This window comes from Lepidochelys olivacea (assembly GCF_965140295.1).
Source record: "Lepidochelys olivacea isolate rLepOli2 genome assembly, chromosome: 8".
Taxonomy (NCBI): domain Eukaryota; kingdom Metazoa; phylum Chordata; order Testudines; family Cheloniidae; genus Lepidochelys; species Lepidochelys olivacea.
This window is the reverse complement of record NC_140418.1, coordinates 22360362-22381476: the sequence shown is the minus strand read 5'-3', so window position 1 is coordinate 22381476 and position 21115 is coordinate 22360362. Positions and strand designations below refer to the sequence as shown.

Genomic DNA, 21115 nt, shown 5'->3' with positions numbered 1-21115 from the left:
CCCCAGGGTGCAAGCAGAATCAGGCCCAAGAGCGGCTGGAATCTGGTCCATTTTATGCCAATTTATGGTGCCCTTCCGATTCCCAGCAAGTTGCCACGGCTGGCCTCAGCAGCTCCAAGTGTAGGTGCCCTACAGTAGCCAGTTTGAGAGATCCTGGCCTACTCAACCATCAGTGAACACTCACTTCCAAGTGAATGCTGTTAAATTAATTTACTTGGGCTTGGTGCACGGAAAGCTCACTCCTTGAACAGACTGATGCATTCTTTCTGGATTCACTGCACATCTCTGAACAGGCATATTATTTCTCTACTGGGGGTGGGGGGGTGCGGTTTAAGTTGCAAGAGCTTGGCTGTATCCTTCCGAATCAAACTTGCACAAGTGTCTTTACAAAAAAACCCACCGCCCAACTCAATCCCCCCTTTAAATCAGCAGCTGCTGAGCAGCTTCCTCTCCAACTAACTTCCACCCTTCCCGTTTTGGGTGTATTTTAGACACTCTGAAAACAGAGAAGGACACACAGTGATTTGTTCTTTCCTCAATTTGTGGGCAGCTGGCATGAAACTGTGACCACAATTTCCACCTGACTCGCTCTCTTGCTTCCGACCAGCACCGGAGCTAAGAGGGGTGGGGAGGAGGAGCACACAGCAAAATGCGAGAAGGGTATGGGGAGGGCTTAGGCTCAGGGTTGTGCAATGGAAGGGAGTCTGTGACCCCCTCCCCTCGGATCCGGGGGAGCGCAGGAATGGCACTTGCATGATGGCAGCATTGCCACTGCTGGCCTTTTTGGTAAGCACTGTTTAATTCTTAAAGCCCCGATGAGTGGAATCAGTCTCTCAGCTTTTAATGAAAACTAAGGCAGTTTCTAGCCTTTGCGGTTGTAGGAAAAGGTTGAAAATGAGACTGGCATGAATGCTAAAGGCTCAGAAATCAGAAAGCAAGGAGAAAGAACCCAATATGTATTATTATTTTGTAAACTCAAGATTTTTAAGCCACTCTCATGCTTTTGGCTCCTGCCTCATGATTTCTGAATGCCTGGGGGTGGTAATACCGGGATTGACTTGAGGCTGTACTGTCACATGTCATGACACTGTGTCACGCTGCATGCAGATATTTTGAAGAGAAAGATGCTGTCATTGGCTCTAGGGAAACGAAGAGGGCAAGCCTATTAAACTCTGACCTGATCTGCACAAGAGACCTGATAGGGCCGCAGACTTTTCCACCACAGCTCTGCTGAGACACCTTAGTCCTGACCTGCTATTCCAGACCTGAACTCCCACACTCCACTCCGCTGATGCACCTCAATCCCAACCTACAGCCTTGACCCCCAACTATTCCAGTCTGGACTCCCCACACAGCTCTGCTGAGGCCCCTGCCCTGTTGTAACTACCATCATTTCAACCATATTGCCAAAGGCCAAAATTGGGGCAAAACCTTAGAATGCTGGACATAAGAAAAGGAATAAGTGCAGTGACCCGGATTTACTTCTTCAGGAGGATTCATTTCCATGGGATTATTTACTGTAGCATTCCTGATATAAATAACTGGCAGTAATAAGTAGGATAACTGCAGCTCTGCATGTAGCACAGGGATAAATCTGGGTCTACAATGAGGCCCAAATGTACATTAGCACCTGCTAACGAGAATTAAAACACTCTTTTCTTCAATCCGCTAACCCTGTTAGAAGTTTCTACACCAAGACCCAGGAAAAAGGCACCAGGATGCTCCATTTTGGGCTGCTGTGCATAGAAGTTCAGTGGGATACATTTCACTGTGTCCTGCTCACTGCTAACGGGCCTGTCTCTTATATTTCTGTTCTGTTTATCTTTTCCCCAGGAAGTTCAGTGGAAAATATGCATCTCGTGATGAAGGCCTGTCAGCTGCACTGGAGCCTTTTCAAGCACAGCAGAAGCGCAGTTTAAAGGCCAGAACGTTAGCACTGTTCTGGTTCAGTTCAGAAATATTGGGGCTTTTTAAAAGTCTCCAAAAAATGTAACCAGTGCCAAGATCCACAACTGGCTGCTTACAGGCACCAATGAGCTGGACTCCAATATAGGCCCGTCGCTAAGTGGCAGAAGAAGAGTCAAGGCTTCTCTCTGTGTGCGACCATCACCTAGGGGAAAGGGGACATTTCCTTGCCAGTCCAGAGGCGATGGGGCATGTCAAGGCCACAGCTACAAGAGGAAGCTGTGACACTGACATGTATTCAGTATTCTTGCCAGCAAGTTAAAGAAGTATGGGCTGGATGAATGGACTATAAGGTGGATAGAAAGCTGGCTAGATTGTCAGGCTCAATGGGTAGTGATCAATGGCTCCATGTCTAGTTGGCAGCCGGTATCAAGTGGAGTGCCCCAAGGGTCAGTCCTGGGGCCGGTTTTGTTCAATATCTTCATAAATGATCTGGAGGATGGTGTGGATTGCACTCTCAGCAAGTTTGCAGATGACACTAAACTGGGAGGAGAAGTAGATACGCTGGAGGGTAGGGATAGGATACAGAGGGACCTAGACAAATTGGAGGATTGGGCCAAAAGAAATCTGATGAGGTTCAACAAGAACAAGTGCAGAGTCCTGCACTTAGGACGGAAGAATCCAATGCACAGCTACAGACTAGGGACCGAATGGCTCGGCAGCAGTTCTGCAGAAAAGGACCTAGGGGTTACAGTGGACGAGAAGCTGGATATGAGTCAACAGTGTGCCCTTGTTGCCAAGAAGGCCAATGGCATTTTGGGATGTATAAGTAGGTGCGTTGCCAGCAGATCAAGGGATGTGATCGTTCCCCTCTATTCGACATTGGTGAGGCCTCATCTGGAGTACTGTGTCCAGTTTTGGGCCCCACACTACAAGAAGGATGTAGAAAAATTGGAAAGAGTGCAGCGGAGGGCAACAAAAATGATTAGGGGACTGGAACACATGAGTTATGAGGAGAGGCTGAGGGAACTGGGGATGTTTAGTCTACGGAAGAGAAGAATGAGGGGGGATTTGATAGCTGCTTTCAACTACCAGAAAGGGGATTCCAAAGAGGATGGCTCTAGACTGTTCTCAGTGGTGGCTGATGACAGAACAAGTAGTAATGGTCTCAAGTTGCAGTGGGGGAGGTTTAGGTTGGATATTAGGAAAAACTTTTTCACGACGAGGGTGGTGAAACACTGGAATGCGTTACCTAGGGAGGTGGTGGAATCTTCTTCCTTAGAAGTTTTTAAGGTCAGCCTTGACAAAGCCCTGGCTGGGATGATTTAATTGGGGATTGGTCCTGCTTTGAGCAGGGGGTTGAACTAGATGACGTCCTGAGGTCCCTTCCAACCCTGATATTCTATGATTCTATGAAGGATGGTCCAGCAGTTAGAGCATTAGCCTAGGACTTGGAAGCCCCAAGTTTAATTCCCTGCTCAACCACAGACTCCCTGGGTGACCTTGGGCAAGTCCCTTAGTCTCTCTGTGCCTCAGTTCCCCCTCTGTACAATGGAGATAATAGCCCTGCCCTAAGTCTCAGGGGTTTGGGGAGGCGCTCAGATACTTTGGTAATGGGGACCATATAAGTACCTTAGCTATCTAGATAGACAGACAGGTATTTACAGAAGGGAGGGGACCTGCTGCCCATTTCTGCCTTTCCCCCCATTCTGTTAGTACTTGTAACCTACCACCATGTTCCTCCTAAAGTGCCTAGAGGTGTTGCCTGCGGTGGTGCCAGATGCTTCTGCGGGAGACACAGCCAGTGTGTCCAAAGAGCTCGCAATCCCCCTCTAGCTACACACCAGATCCAACCAATGGGCCAGCTGGTCTCTTGTCCCACCTCCAGCAGTGGCTATCTCTGATGCTTCAGGAAAAAGTGCCCTTACTCCATGCAGTCCTGTGATTCCTTCCCACCTCTTGTGTCGATTACTAGACGCCCTGCCGAATGAGGTTTGAGTACCTTTTCTTAGCACGTCACTGCAAATGTCAGTGCTGATGACAAAAGCAATCCATTCTTTTTTTTTTTAAATCCAGCAATTGACTCTATGGCTTTCTGTGACTCTCACATGCAAATTCCCTGCCTCTTAAAGGGGCCACCCCACTGACTTGTTTTAAAAGCACCAACTCTGTTTTTTCTATTGCAAACTAGTGTATATGCACTAGAGAGACCAGAAGCAGGACGCTGGACCAGCATGCCCCTTGCACTGGAAGATCAGATCCAGAGATGAATTTGTGTGTCTGTAAGAAGCACCTCAAATGTCAGTGAAGTCTGGATTTGGATCTGATTCTGGATCCAAACTTGGTGACTTGGGTCCAGCTCTACTTTGTAAGCAAGGTGTTTGTTTACAACCATCAGTCTGGTGCGCCTACCCACCTAACCCCCGTTTATATACCCACAGGCACAGACACACACAGGGACAAAGATAAAGCTTAGCACTAATACTGCATTGCCCAACAATAGACCTCAAAGCCTTCTGGATGGGGAACACCCTTCATCTTCCCCACGTTTCAAATGGAGAGACTGAGGCAGGGAAAAGCTGCTGGCCTAAGGTCACATAGGAAGCCAGTGGCACAGCTGGGCTGCACAACCCATCTCCTGACTCCCAGCCCTGTGTCCCACCCATCCACTGCCACGCTACCTCCTGATTGCACAATAGTGGAGCGGAGTCTGGAGTGACAGTGCTGTGGGGGAGAGAGGGTGAACTAACATCCTGTGTGTGACCCATGAGTGGCCTGAGTGGGCCACTTCCTACTTGTTCATTAGACAATCCAGAGCGCCTCCCCCCAAATGCAGATCAGCGATGAACATGATGCTCGCATGTCTGTTCAGAGCGCAATTCATTGAGAGGGAGTCTCTGCTATAAATAAACGTGTGCGCAGAATGCAGAGGTGATGCTGAAGCTGGAGAGTCAGATAAAAGGGAAGCTGTCTTCTGCATGCTGGAAATTAACATTCCTGTGCCACCCCGCTCTGTGCTGCTGCTGAGCCTCTTAGGAACCACAGCAGCCACCCACCCCAGCACAACCTGTCAGCCCTAAAATCAAACAGGACGCACCAGGCACTACGCTGTAATTTCCTTTTAATAATACATCACAGGAGAGTTGGTTCAGCAGCCCTCTTCTATTCTTCCACCGCCTCATTATAGCCTTACTCCGCTTGCCCCATTTAGAAACGGAGTACCAATTAATGCAGCGCTAATCAGCTGGGGAAGAGAGACTAATAGCCCGGACCCCCTCCCCTCCTCATCCCGCCACCTGTCCTCTGCTTCCCCATGCTGATCTAGGAGAAGGAAGGAGATGAGGCGATGTTACCTGGGGAGAAGCCCACAGGAGGCCCCGTCCTGAACCTCAGCTGCCTTGGCTTCAATGGGCTGGATATGCAGCACTGGGCAGTGACTTTGTGCGTCCGTGTAGTGAGGTGTGTGCACATGGGCTGGGTGCCCTGTGCTGGCTCCCCGTGCTGCAGGGGAATGTGTGTTTGGAGGGGGGGGGGAAGGGGGAGGGGGGGTGTGCTGCAGTCCAGCACAGCCGCCTTCCTGCAGTTCAACACGGTTTGCATTGTTCTTGACTGGCAGGGGCTGGACGGGCAGTTTGGGGAGTGGGAAATCTGTTCTCGGTGACTGCGCTCCTCAGAGAGAACCTGCTCCAAAGCCCCCTGGAATAAATGGGAGGCTTTCCACTGACATCAGTGGGACCTGGATAGGGTCCATAGTGAATAGCCAGGACAGACTAACCCCAGATCGCTCAGTCTTTACAGCTCTTCAATGGCTAGGCTAGGGGACAACACAGCATTCCCTCCCCCTTCCCAGAGGCGGCTTCCTCCTTTCAGTGGACTGAAGGGACAATATCAGTGCCCTGTACTTGTAGGTGGGGGGCAGGGGAGGAGAGGGAGACCAGGAGGAAAGATTCGCCCCAGAGTGAAAGCGCCGCTTGGTGGCCTCTGCCTTGGGCCAGGGAGCTGCATGGCACACGGTACCTGAAGGAGCTCGGAGTCATCTGTGCTGTACTGGCTGGACTCGGTCTCTGAGTGCTCGGCACACCACTGCAGCTCGCTGAAGCAGCTGGCAGAGTCAAAGTCACTGGCATCCAATGGGGACAGGTCAATCTCAGGGAAATCAGAGTAAAGGTGCTCCTCGCCAGACACCTCATACTGTGAAGAGACAAGAGGGGGTGAGCCCAGCCATCCTCTCCTCCACCTGCCAGCACCAGGAAAGCCTGATACAGCAGCCAAAGCCCAGGGTCTCATAAAATGCCTGTCTGTTACATGCGGGTTGAGTTGCACCTGACTCAGGGTACCGAAACGTTGCCCAACCACGGGCCGCATTGGCAACTTACCAGGAGCCCAAAAACCAAACCACATCTGCTTAAAATGAGCAGATTTCAACAGACTTCAACTTGAATGTAGAGATGTGGCCTGCAGACTTCAGCTCCCAGCATGCACTGCTCCATCTCTAGTCAAGGGCCTGATATAATCACAGAGCATTGCACGCTGGGAGCTGTAGTATTGATGCGCTACCCCCAATATTAAAGTTGAGAGCAGCAGAGGGAAGCATTACTGAGTATTATGGGTCATATTTACCCCAGGAGCAGCTTATTGGCATATGGCCAAGTTTGGAACAATTCCATGGCAGTGAGGTAGCACAGGGGATTCTCTTCATTGAGAACTTTGCCACTCAATTGGGAGTGCCCACATCATTTCAAGTTCACATCAGAAACTTTGGAAAGCTGCCCTACAAGGCTGCAATTCAAAAACTGCCACAAAACTGTGTTCCAGTATCCATGTGTCAGAAGCTCCAGCTCAGGATCTGCCAGTGTCACAACGGGGTGCTTTTGCAAGGGAATACCTTGGTCTCCTCTAGCGAGCACAAGCTCAAAACCATACAGGCCAGATGCTGGCAAAGCAGCAGTCTACGCTCTTCAGGGAAACTTAAGCCACTCCAGCCTTTGGTGACATCCTGCAGACAGCCAGGGCTAATCCCACTGCCCTGATAAGTCAGCAACTAGAGAGGAGAGCAAGAGGCTTACAGGGCACATAAGACAGCCCTGCTCTGGGCAAGACTTCTGAGTGGGTGGTTTCACAGCTAGACAAGCCAGCCCTTCCGTCTCCCAAACCCATCTTCTGGCCCCTCTGCTCTTCCACATCCTCCCACCTGTCATGTGATTTAAACTCTGTAACCCCAGCCATCACTGTATCACCTCCAAATTATCCAACCTCCAGTGACAATCCTGTCGAGTCAGTTTCACATTCCCCCTGCAGCTGAATCACTGAGGAAGGCAACACGGACTCTTAATTCCCCATCTCTCTTTCCATTGTGTCCAACACAGCACACACACACACACACACACACTCACTCTCAAAAAACCTAGTGTAGAGAGGAATCAATTCCTGGCGCACCCAGGCCAATTTAAGCTCTAGGAACAGAGCTAAAAATATCCATGTAATCACGAAAAGCAGCTGAGACCTGCCCCGTTTCCACCTCCTTCCCGATGGCTGCCTTGCTGCAAAGCCACACGGCTCTCTGAGGGGCAGAACATACGACTGCGTTACACACCGGCACCATGGACGCAAAAGTGGCCAAGGGCAAGGCCCCCACTGACATTATGCCAATGCCCTGCCAACCAGAGAGCATGGGTATGTGATAGGTACTGGCTGTGGGGGCCAGGAATGAATGTGAAGGGGGGGATTTGTTTAAAGCAAAAAGTGATCCCCAGGCAAATGCTAATTTGAAAGTGTGTCGGACAGTTTGGGTGTCTGAGTCAATGTGCTCTAATTATTGAGTACAGAGAGGAGTCTCTTCATTCCTGACCCTCTTCTGTTCCAGCTGCAACACATACAAACACACAGAGCCCCAGACAGGGTCCTGTTCCCACTGAGGTTGCACAAAAGCCTGGCTGGCTAATACAGGGTTGGTTTGAAATTAGCACTTCGTTTGACAGCCCTGAAGGCCTCATCTCTGCACACAGAGCATGCATAGCCCCCTAGTGGAAAGCTGAGAGTCCCACACACACTGCCCATGCAAACAGGTCTGCCCCCTACACTGGGGTGAGTGTCTGTCAGACTCCATGGCCCATTCATACTCTGATCCTGCCTCTTCTAAAGTCGAGGGCCCAACTCCCACTGACTTCAACGGAGCAGGCTCTCAGTTCTTCCCTTCTGAGCCGAGGTCAACAACTCCTTTCATGTCACTCACCACAAGTCATTAATTGGTTAATAGTTTGTCTGCCTCTACTAATGGCCGGGGCAGGATTTGAATCTGGAGGCGAAAGGTGTGACACAATTCTTGCTGTTACTGGCCAATTTGTGGGTGTTTTCTGATGAATGGGGAAGCAAGTTTATTTATATAGTGACTGCATTTCAGATCAGACAAACATTTGAGCATCCGAGAGGCTGTGAAGAGAGAAAAAACATCCCAGGAGCTGCATTAAAGTGCCCTAAATAATCTTTTCACGATTCAACAAGTGGAAGTAAAATAGACTTCACAAGAAGTTACAGGAATGGAATAGACAGTTCACTCGGTTTTTTTTGTTTTGTTTTTTTTAATTGGGATTATCTGGGATAACTGGTCTAGTTTCCTGAGACTCAGGGAATGGGACTGTGTGTCCTGTCCCTATTTTCCAGGCTGGTTTAGGACACTGTTCCACAAGCAGTGAACATTAAGCCCCTCAGCTTCCTTCTCTCTTTATCAACACCACCCTCGGGGAAGGCGAAAGGAAGGGCAACTTGTCTGGAGGGTACTTGCAAGGCGAGGCAACCACGAGGAGCATTCTGAGTGGGTTTCATGTGTCTGGGAGCTGAGGCACCAGAGCCTTACAGAGAGACAGACCCTCACCGAGCACTATAACAAGGCTCTAAGTACTTTCATACAGCTGCACTCATCCTGCTCAACACAGGGCAAAATTCCAACAAGCAGCAGAGAACCTGGTTTCAAACAAGCAATGGCTCTGAAAGCATGTTCTCCATCGTCTTTCCCACTGGCAAGGCTGCATTACAATGTGTGTTTCTGTATGTAGGAAGCACACTCATGTCAAAGGATCCCAGAAGTTTTTTACAGTTACAGGGCCAACACCTACTTGCCTTGCCACCGCAGTGGCGCCAATAAGTCTGATTCAAGCAAGTAAGGCAAACAGGATTGGGCCCATTGCTAGATCTCTGGAATGCACCATCGCATCAAGAGGGACAGCCAAGCGCCAGAAGCAAACTGCATAAGAGAATGGGAAGGAGAAATGCTGACAAGGACACCAGGGCATACCCATGAAGGGCTGCAGGATCTTTCAAGTTTACCCAGGCCTGCCGGGGCTTTGGCTTTTAACTCCTCCCCCGGCCGGCCTCCCATGCTGTAAATGGCCCAAATTCATTTAGAAGGACGAAGAGTCAAGTCAAACCTGTGGGTCCAGGGAATCGGAGGATTTCAAACCAGAAGCTTCGGATTTCCCCTAAGCCAACCCCTTGTAGACATACAGGGATACAGTTTCCTGCCTTTATCCTCCCCTTTCTGCATCTGCTCTCAAATGGATATGGGTTAGCTCTGGGGCACTGGTGCCCTTTGGGCCGTCAGATTCCCCCATCACCTGTTACAGTTTGGTCCTGATTTCCTTCCGTGTTTCTTGTGTCTATCCCCAAAAATGTCTATTTCCAGCAATTGCTCTGGCTCCCTCTGTCCCCCAATTCTTCCCATGGGAACAGAGGCAACTGTTTTTATTTTTAGAAATCCCCGTTTTAGATATATTTTCAATTAAAAAAGCAACAGTCTGATTCTCCTGTTCCCTTTGATATGCCACAAGGAAAAAGATCCTGAGATCACAAGGAGCAGCTGACACCTGCACTTGGGACATCTTTTGATCGTCTCTACAGATGTGACACGTACCCATTCCTAACAGAGCGGTGTAAAAATAAACTCCTGCAACCTAATGCCTCCTTGGAATGCTGAGCTGCCCTGCTGGCACTCGGAGGGGGCAGGGGGAGAGAATGAAATCAGTGTCTTGGTACTGCCATGCTGCTGCTTGAGGGACTGGCCAGCTCAGGCTAATAGGAACCACAATAACTTCGCATCCAGCTCAGGTTGGTAGTGGCCAAAAGTCATCCCCGTCTGACTGCTGGATGGAGGGACCCCATATGTGAAAAGTGGGGAGAGCCTTAGTTCAGTTCCTAGCAGATGGACGGCACAAACCACCACCACAGCTAGCACCTTGGCTGGTAATCGCCACATGGAAGCCAAGGACTGAATGAGCTCCCAGCTGTGACACCCTATTATCCAGGCCACACTTGAGGTGGGGTAGAAAGAAGATAGCGCTGCCAGTGTGGTATCAGCTCTGTCAAGGAAGAACTTGTCTCCAGGGGATTTATCAATCCCAGCACTTTTGCCCAGCACAAAGTTCACTTCAGCAATGAGGAAAGAATCCCGTGTTGGCTGCCTGCCATGGAGAAATAGAATAAAGGCACTTGGCAGGAGGGCAGGTGATAGTATTTTCAATTCTTCCCCTCCCCCTACCCTAGTCAGGGGTAGGGGAATGGTAGGTAGGACTTGGCTATGCTGGGTCTGCTGACCATGGAGACTGGATCTGGGCTGGTCCAGCTTTCCCTTTTCCCACTCTGTGCCTTTCCTACTGGCTTGGGGAGGAACAAACTTTGTTCTAATTTCACTCAGGAGTTTATAGGGAAAACAGCCCGTTGGTTCTTGGTGTGTGGCCAGCAAACACCCATGGAGAGAGAGATGAAAATTCTGAGCCATCTGTCACTCGAGACAACTGATTCGTGTGCACTGGAGCTCAGCAAAGTTCAGAGACTTGCCCAGGGGATTTGAGAATCAACCGATCACCACTCCAGATCCATGGGGAAAACCCACCTGACTTCAGTGGGACTGGGAACCCATGCACAGTGGGATTCACTTCATTTTGGAAATTACTCCAGATTCTTACAACCCTTTGGGAATGGGGGTAACAGCCAGCGGGAGTGCTCACAAGGCTGCCATTTTCAGCACTGTGTAGGTATCACGAGGGCAGTAACCACATGACCACAAAGGTGGAGAGGTGAAGGCAGAAGCAAAACTTCAAAGGTAACTCAGAAATATATACGTTGGTCTTTCCATTTCTCACCTAATAGAGGGGTTTTGAGGGGGGAGGGTTGGCTTTGTGCTTGTCAAATTCAAGATCATATAGGATGACCCTAGCCATGATTGACTGGCACGTGAGGATCAAGGCTACCGCAGAGCACCCAGCAGCCTGTCAAGAATACCAGACATGCAATTTCGGTGGCTTACATGACAGTGACTTTAAGATGGCTTCCATGGCTTTCCTGAAATCATGAGTTTCCTGCACGCTCCTTTCAGGGAGAAAAGATCTCAATTATTGACTAAAGTAGGACAGAGAAGCTGCCGACAGTCGGATACGCATTGCAAAGAGCTTTACTTCAACAGAGACTCTGGTTACCGGATGGATAGAGCACTGAAACTATTATTAATTTACTGTTAAGCACCAGGAGCAGGCTCCCTGCTGTGAGGAGCTTATAACTTAAATAGACGACACAGAATGCCCTGGCAGACACAGAGGCAGCCTCTGTCCTAGGGCATTTTGTGTTTGTTTTTTTAATTTTTACCAGTGGGTAACAGCCCACGAGGGCCCCCTCTATCTGCAGCAGAGAGCCAAGCTCTTCTTTTACCCCACCAGCCTGCTCCAGGGAACAGCTAATGCCACACACAGACAAACAATTCAAATAGTGGATTCACAATGAAGGAAGTGTTTTCCCTTCTTTCAGAATTAAATGTGGACTTATACGTGGACTTGGGCTCCACAGACTGAGGTGGGCTCCAGGGAAGGATTTCAAAACCAGAGTTCTGCTGCACGAGTGCCCCTTATGTGCATGACCCAGAGAGCATGCCCACGCCTCCTTTGAGGCTGTGACATATGAACTGCCCGGGGCTTAGCCGGTATTATCTTTAAAGAGAGATGAATGAAGAGAGGCTCATGCGTCCAAGGCCAGGACAGAGCCGGTTCTAGAACTAGAGAGGTAGACGTTTCTTTCCATTTCTCAGGGGAGCCAAATAAAGAGTGTGGGCTGGATGCCCAGCTAATGTAAACTGACACAGCTCCGCTGACGCCAAAGGAAGATCTGGCCCTCACTTTTAATTATTTGGGTAATATCTCTCTCTAGCCGGTGATTCCCTCTGACCCCTTCCCTCTCCACCCCCCACCCCCATGTGCACTCTGGTGCTGAACTGTCTAAGAAACTAGCTAGTGCCAACTATCCTATTGGCTTCCTAGAACCAGGGCAGGAGGAGAAGCCAGTGGCGAGGTTAGTTCCCCGCCTGGCAGCACTCATCAGCACAGCCCGCCAGCAGCAATTTTGAATGTTGTTAAAGAGAAAAACAATATTTGACATAATTGCTGTGGGCTGTTACAACAGAGAGAACAGGGCTGGGAAATGCAGCCTGTGCTGCTCTGACAGGCCAAGTTACTTGATTGCTGAATTCTCTGGCTTGTGGCAGACATGCCCCTTTGATAAGGGCTATGCCCCAAGAAGTCCCTGATTCAGCAGAGCTTTGACCCAAACTCTACTCTGGTTACAACGGGAAGAGTAGGTCGCAGTTCTCTTCGCAATCCTGGACACAGGGCTGGAACAGGACATTTATCTGGAAAGCCCGAAGTCTCTGAATGTTCTCCTTCTGGAGCTGTTTAACCCACGTGTTAGCATGTGGGAGGCCTTTTCTCAAAAGCTAAGTGAAGTGTCTCCCTGAGACCAACTGCAATTCAAATATTGGATTAACAAGGGATTGGATTAACAGTGTTTTCCCTTCTTTCAAAACTAAATGTGAACTTGGGCTCTTCAGATTAGGCAGCTCCACAAAGGCCTCCCTCTTATTTGGAGTGTGCTAGGCTTCGGGCCTATATCCAGGGGCTTTGAATGTGCTGGCTCCTTCAAACCAGGCTGGGATCAGTAAGAAAAACTGGGCCTGCAGCCTCCTTGCTACAGCTCAGGAGGGACCTCTATCAGAGGCAGGAAGCCTAGCTCATTTCTACCCCATCAGCCAGCTCCAGGGAACAGTTGATGGCACATGCTCAGAGGATATAACTTGGCCTTTGCCTGCAAGGCTTAGAGTTGAATGGAAGTGGAGGGGAAGCAGGGAGTCCAGCCATCTGGAAGCAAATCATAGAATCATAGAATATCAGGGTTGGAAGGGACCTCAGGAGGTCATCTAGTCCAACCCCCTGCTCAAAGCAGGACCAATCCCTGATTAAATCATCCCAGCCAGGGCTTTGTCAAGCCTGACCTTAAAAACTTCTAGGGAAGCAGATTCCACCACCTCCCTAGGTAACGCATTCCAGTGTTTCACCACCCTCATAGTGAAAAAGTTTTTCCTAATATACAACCCAAATCTCCCCCACTGCAGCTCGAGACCATTACTCCTTGTTCTGTCATCAGCTACCACTGAGAACAGTCTAGAGCCATCCTCTTTGGAACCCCCTTTCAGGTAGTTGAAAGCAGCTAGCAAATCCCCCCTCATTCTTCTCTTCTGAAGACTAAATATCCCCAGTCTCCCCAGCCTCTCCTCATAAGTCATGTGTTCCAGTCCCCCAATCATTCCTGTTGCCCTCCGCTGGACTCCCTCCAATTTCTCCACATCCTTCTTGTAGTGTGGGGCCCAAAAGTGGACACAGAACTCCAGATGAGGCTTCACCAGTGTCGAATAGAGGGGAACGATCACGTCCCTCGATCTGCCGGCAATGCCCCTCCTTATACAGCCCAAAATGCCATTGGCCTTCTTGGCAACAAGGGCACACTGCTGACTCATATCCAACTCCTCATCCACTCTAACCCCCAGGTCCTTTTCTGCAGAACTGCTGCTGAGCCATTCAGTCCCTAGTCTGTAGCAGTGCATTGGATTCTTCCGTCCTAAGAGCAGGACTCTGCACTTGTCCTTGTTGAACCTCATCAGATTTCTTTTGGCCCAATCCTCCAATTTGTCTAGGTCCCTCTGTATCCTATCCCTACCCTCCAGCGTATCTACCACTCCTCCCAGTTTAGTGTCATCTGCAAACTTGCTGAGGGTGCAATCCACACCATCCTGCAGCCTTCAAGACAAGCACTTTTTCATTTTACCGAAGGCAGACTGCAGAAGGCAAGCTTTAACCAAGCGCCTCTCCAAGACGGTATCTGCACGCAGGCCCCGGTCTGTAATCTGTGCACTTTCTTGGAAAGAAACACAATTCCCATACTATTTCTACATGATCTCTGAAGAATTGTAACTCTGCTACCACGTGGGCAGCTAAAATAGTGCAGGCCAGCATTTCAGGAACATCGAGCCAGCTGCTCTGCCTGCTGCTGGAACCCACTGGGCAATCAGTGTTGAATTTCTCCCCATGTTAATGCTTACCTGAGCTTTTAGCCTCTGAAAATGCTTACTACCAGGAAAAAAGCCTTGCCTCTCAGAGCGAGGTGTACAAAACAACCATGAGGAGAGCTGAATCTATAGTGTATTATTGTCTTCACTGCATTGAGGGATCTAGCGGAACAAGGTGCATGTAAGTCTTGCCTACATTGGGATTTCCTGCTCCCATGTAGCTACCCCGTGTTGATATGCTGCACAAATCCCACTGCACATTAGTTAACTAGTCTGTTAATCTCAATATCATTATAGTTACACTGGTGCAAATTTCCCTAGTCCAGGAAACCCCTAATTCCAGCACCTTAAATCACGGCAAAGTACTTTGCAATACAGCTCAAAGTGCTCTGGGTAATCACATGCAAATTGCGCTCAGGTTTAACGAGGCTGCAAAAGTTTAAGCTTCTAAGTCTGCCGCTGCTAAAATGCTGCTGGACTGACTGCAACAGCTTCTCAATAACTTAATCCAGTTTAAGCCTCGAAGGCCAGATTTACATTGTCATTTGCATAAATGTCCCCAGGATGCTTTGCAATAGGCTTGTCATTCAAACGCCGCTTTGCGGCTCTCTAGGCAAGAAAAAGGAAGAAAAGTGACCATAGAGGCTGTAGGAAGCAATAACCCCAGCCAGAAACAAGCAGCCATCTACTCACAAAGAGCTGCGGCTTCTGCGGTGACTCATCCCACCCCGTACAGAGCCGTCCTCTCATGACTAAGTGCCTACTTGAAGCATTAAGAGAGAAATATACATTAGCACTCAGGAGAGAGCCCCAAATTAGCCAGTAGTGTTTTAGTTGGGTCACAAACTGACACAAGGTGACCAAATACACGGACCGCGCAGGGCTCCTTCAGTGACGCACTCAGAGCCCAAGGGCTGGAAACAGCACCGGAAGGGTTGCACACACGGGTGCAGGGTAATGTCTGTGTGTCTGAAAGGCAGGTTAGCTTTGGCCCCACTCTGGATTGTTTCTAAAAAGGACAGAAAATCCTTGTGCAGGGGTTTTGGCGAGAGCCGTCTGGGCTTACCAGGGAAATCCGTAATTACCGACAGTTTAAAATGCGGATTACGGACATCCAGGGAGACAGACACAGAGATTGTTTCACTCTGATGAACTTCTGACCCAGCTGTCGGGATGAGCTCTCGTGTGATGCTTCCAGCCCACATATCTGACCCCAAGATGTGCTGAGTTCCCCACTGGCTGAGATGGGAGCCGCGGGGCCTCCATACCTTCCTAGGGCTGCTCTGCTGAATGGGTTTGCTTTCGAGAAGTAGATGTTTAGCCCTGGTGAAGGTGGGGAGGAAGGGGGCGGGAAGTGACCGGAGTAAGTGTGTGGCTAGTACACTTGGGGATCTGACATGTGCATGCGGCTGCAGGGGTTTGTGCACACAAGGAGTGTGATGAGTCTGGAAACGGGGCCCTTCAATGGACACATTGGGCCAATCTTAGCTCCGGAGTAAGTGTACCCAGTCACTACAGTCAAAGTGAGCCCACGCTCAGACCAGCACTGAACTTGGCCTGATTAGTCTGTACCCCTCCTGAAGGGTTATATCTGAGGCCCACGATCCCTGGGGCAGCAGGGACTGGGAGCTCCACAGAGCTAGCCAGCGTAGCCCGGTGCGGGGGAGCACCTTGTGTCACCCCTGAGTGGCCACCTCTTCCTGGGGCTCAGAGCAGCGTTCGCAGACTAATGTCAGAGCTGGGTCTGTCCTCTCCTCATCCACTGCAGTAAAGAGCCCAGGAGTGTTGGGGAAAAGCTAAGGGCAGCCAAAACAGCCCAGGCCATGTTAGAGCACAACCAAGAGGCACTGTAGGAGTCTGTGGCTTTTGCACATCTAGAATGTGCAAGGTGTCCCAAGCTGGGAATTGAATACGCCCAGCCTCACTGAAGCTGCGTTATAAAAGAGAGGAGCTTGTACTGGGCCACAGCCATATAGACAGGAGAGAAACCTTACTGTCCTCCTTTCCCTCTGTCCAAGGCTTTCCCTCCCTTGATGACTTGCACCTTTGCTAGGAGAGAAAGAGCTTACAAAACCCTCCTAATCCGTTAGAGCAGGGGTTGGCAACGTATGGCACGTGTGCCAAAGATGGCTCACAAACACATTTTTAATGGCACGCTGCTGCCTGCCGGGTCCCAGCCGCCAGCCCCGCTCAGCCCGCTGCCAAACCCAGGCCGGCAGCTGGCTAAACAGGGCCGGCGGCCGGACCCCGGCAGGCAGCAGCATGCCATTAAAAATCCTGCCTGCCGCTCCCCCCCCACCCCCCCAGCTACGGGGGCAGGGTGAAGAAGCTTGGTCCTGCCGGGCGCTGCTACAGGGCAGGCAACCTCCCCCTCCCCCGCCTCTTCCTCCAGCCTGCTGGTTTCCTGCCCCTCCTCCTCCTCTCCCTCCCTACCCCCTACCCCCCCCATCAGCTGATGGCCCTTAAGAGGGAGGGGGAGAAGCAAGGGAGGGGGAGAAGCAGAGCCGGCGGGGAGGAGGTGGAGAAGAGGTGGGGACGGGGCCTTGGGGAAGGGGGTGGAATCAGGGCATATCCCCTACAGCCCCCTGCCGTGAGCCGCTCTGGACCGGGAGCACCCCCACGACCCTAGCCCACCCCCCCAGCCCTCTGCCCTGACTCCTGCACCCCCCTCACACACACCCAGCCCTCTGCCCTCACCCCTGCACCGCCCAACCTCCTGCCCTGCCCCTCCATGACCCAGCCCTCTGCCCTGATCCCTGCACCCCCCCACCCCCAAGTCCCCCCGCCGTGACTCCTGCACCCCCCACACCCTATGCCCAGCCCCCCCATCCCACCCCATGTCCTGACTCTTGCACCCCCCACATTCCCACCCCCAACCTGAGCAAACAGGAGCTCCTGAAACCCCCCCCCCCACATTCCCACTTGCACCCCTCGCACCAAATGGGAGCTGCCCTAGTAAGCACTCCACACCCAAGCCTCCTACCCCAACCCTGAGTCCCCTCCCTCCTTCTAGCTCCTGGCCAGACCCTTCCCCCCAAGCCCTAGCCTGCTCCTTCACCCCCAGCCCTGTGCTCCGTGCACTCCCACCCTCAGCTCAGTGCAGAGAGAGAGGAAGAGAATGGGCTAGAACCAGGGAGAAGGCAGGTACCCACTTTATGTGGGCAGGGGCAGGATCCCAGACGAGCAGTGGGCTGAGCGGGGCCGGCAGCCGGGATCCTGGCTGGCAGGTGCCAGCAGACTGAACCCCAGACCGGCTGCCGGTCCCGCTCAGCCCACTGCTGGCCTAGGTGAAAGGAACCCCAGGCTGGCCACGGGCCCAGCGGGCCGGCGGCATATGATCAGCATTTTAATTTAATTTTAAATGAAGCTTCTTAAACATTTTGAAAACCTTGTTTACTTTACATACAACAATAGTTTAGTTATATAATATATAAACTTACAGAGAGAGACCTTCTAAAAAACGTTAAAATGTATTACTGGCCCGCAAAACCTTAAATTAAAAGTGAATAAATGAAGACTCGGCCCACCACTTCTGACAGGTTGCTGACCCCTGCATTAGAGAGAAGTGATTTCAGCCCTACCTAACTGAAGGCCTCTCTCACATGTCCAGAGCCCCACACTTGCCAGCCCCCATCAGCCAGTCCAGGGAAAAGCTGCTTTCAGCAGAATTCTGCCAGGCTTCCATGGACTGCTGCCATCTTCAGGGTTCCTGGGCTGTGAGCCTTGTTATCATCAGCCACCCCAAGTGGGATTCAGGTCCAGGCCTCCTCCTCCTCCCTGGCTCCAGAAAAGGGGCCATCGTTTGGCAAGGACACAGCTGTCCCACCCCTGCACCCTTCTCTGCTTGAGTCAGAATATGGTGTTGGGAAGTGGGGGATGGAGGAGAGGAGTGACTGGTGCAGGGTAGCCCTGGAGATGGAAAAGTAAGTTATAAATACATGTAAATAGGGAGAGAAGGCACCCGGCCGGAGCCATGAAGGTCATCGCGGCATGTGCCCGCAGATAAGTAAAGCCCCGCGATGGCATTTGACAAAATGTCACTCCGAATGGGTAGCCGTGGTGTCGGATTGTGTCTTTTGTCAGGCTGCCCCTCTTGACGGTGGGATATTTATAGCTGAAGTCTCAAACACCAAGGGCAGTCATTCCTCCTGGAGAGGCAGCGATAGGAGCCGGAGACCCAGCCTGCACCACTCGCAAACATAAATATTTGACGCGGGGGGTGGGGGGGAGGAGGCAGCAGGAATGCTGCCCTGCTGGGCTCCGGAAAGAAGAGACGGGTTCCCTTGGTGTGGAGCGAGCCCACTGCTGAGGGCTTCCGCTGTGCCCCTCTCCTGGCAGAATGCAAACCTGCCAACTGGAGACTGGGCCAGGAGCCCCCATGGGGTTTTGATCTGTAAATGCGAGAGGCTGGTGAGCAGGGAGCTCTCTCATTAGGCCTGCACTAAGTTCCCACCCTCCAGCCAAGAGGGGACATGAAAGGAGAGGCTCAAAGCAAGGAAAGTGGTGGTGCAGGAAGCACAGTGTGAGAGGAGAGGATGCTAACTCCCACGCACACATGGATCTTCTCGCCCTTAGGCTAATGTGGAAGGAGCAGCCAGAATTCCCAGCTTCCTATATTTACATACAGGGATTTCCAGCATCAGACTTCCCTGTTAGAATCTGGGAAGGTTGGGCCTGTGCATTTTCACTGTTTTTAATTAAATAATAATTTATTTCAAAGATTCAAATTGGTTACCAGGAAAAATACTACCACATTATGTAGGGCCTACGCAAATACATGATAATGCTTTACCCCTCTTAGTGCTTTCCTTCTGAGGATCTCAAATATCATTTCTTATTATTGCTATCATTTATATGGTCATAGCAGCCAGAAGCCCTAGACATGGACCAGGCCCCTTTGTACAAACACAGAACACTAAAACAGTCCCTGCCCCAACAAACTCAAAACCTAAATATAAAACAAGAGAGAGATGGAGAAAGACAGACAGATGGGGAGCACAAGGAACCGATGGTCGTCAGTATGATGGCCCGTGGTCTTAACACACAAACTGCCTAACTGAACACTAAGCCTCACAACACATTGTCAGGTTAGCTGTGTTTTATAGACAGGAAACTGAGGCATAGAGTGAGATTATGTGACTTGCCTACGGTCCCATAATGGATCAGTGGCAAAGCTGGAAACAGACCCCAAATCTGACTCTCAGCCCTGTGCTTTCGCCCATAGTACAACTCACACAAACACATACAGTGTCCTTGTGTACTGGCTTTTGCCTTATATAGAAAAAGACAGCACTGAAAAGTACCACAAGGTATGAGCAATAGAAAATATTAAACATTAACTTTACCTGGCAAAGTATTTTTTTTATAGTTTTATCTTTGACATGGAGGAAAAATGGAAGTAATTGCACTAGAGCATCCCTGAGTCATACCATGTATCTCAGAAAGTAAAAAAACAGGGCTTAAAATACTGGTAAAACATGCTGAATAAGCAAAGGTGAAGAAGACCATTTCTAAACAAAGGTGTGTTGAATTTGGGAAGGGTTGAAGGAAAGTATATTTTGTCACAGATTAAACAGCCCCATTTTATTACTACAGGGATTTAAACTTCCATTTATTCATATTTTTCCACATCACACTGTCCTCTCTGTTTCACTGTGCGAACAATGACACCCACAGTTAAAGAGATGAGGTATACCCAAGGTTACTGGTGACAAAACCCACAGCCCCTCCAGACTTTCCCCCAGCAAAGACCTGACTAACACAGAGAAGTAATAATACAGTTATGTTTGTTTAGCACCTTTCATCCCAGAGGATCCCAACCTGCTTTACAAACCCAAACCGATATACAGATCAGACTACGCTCGGGGCTCAATTCACCCAGCACTGAGACGCAGCCACTTCTGCAGTGGAATGTGGCAGTTGCTTAACGGCATGCGGCAATGCTGCACAGCACATTCGGACAGAGAGCGAGGAGACCGCAGGAGTGAGTCAGGTAGAATGTAACTGTGAAAAGGACATTCCCAAAGCTGGAGTCTGAACAGCAGCATATGGAAATTAGACCTATTGCTTTTGCGGGGGGAAGCTTGCTGCTGGCTCTGCCCTGATTTCAACAGGATATGCAGCACTGAGGGAACAGGCCATCCAGGCAGAACGAGTGCATTCAAAGAAATACAATACACTGACAAAGATGGGGCAAGCGCACCAGGAAGACAAAAGGCCAAATGCTTCCCCCTGAGGTCTGGAGGCTTCCACTAGGAGTGAGTTTGGTTTACGTTGGCTACACAGGATGACTTTTTATCCAGCCTGCATGGGGGAAAAATACAACAGTAGCCTAGCACCGCAGAAAACCAGCAACACACTCAGCCCTAGGTGTAACTGCAGGCTAATAACGACAGCTGCTCCTCAGCGTGCTGGAGAGCAGCATCCCCTCTCTCTGAATGCATTCAGACACTCGTGCAGGCCTGATCTCCCCCAGCAAGGGGAGCGCTGCATGCACTCAGACACAAACCTTGCTGTGCTCATGTGACATGCCAGTTCTATCCCTCAGGCAGGAGGCAACTTGTGATCGCAATCCAAGTGTGACTGGCACAGCTCCATTGGTCAGAGTCCATTTCACCCATACTGACAAAAATGCACTGCAAAGGGGGCCAGTCCTGAGATCGAATTGCTGAGATTCCCAGACGTGCCTCTGAGCCCTAATGGTATTTTCTAATAAATCCCTTGCTATCAGCCACACAAAAGAAATCAGGATAAATAAGGAGCAATAACAGTAAGTATGTGCTGGGTAAGGCACAAAAATGCAAGTGCAAACTGGAACCTCAAACAGGAGCAAAT

At 50.4% G+C, this 21115-nt stretch overlaps 1 protein-coding gene across 1 annotated transcript in view; it reads right to left on the bottom strand.

Annotated features, from left to right (window-relative positions):
• The window catches only part of PPARGC1B (PPARG coactivator 1 beta), a 95498-nt gene that overhangs the window by 26024 nt on the left and 48359 nt on the right, over window positions 1–21115 (bottom strand). The window contains exon 2 of the mRNA XM_084636528.1: window positions 5923–6096. Within this exon, the coding sequence (XP_084492654.1) occupies window positions 5923–6096 (174 nt within the window). The remainder of the gene's footprint in view (window positions 1–5922; window positions 6097–21115) is intronic.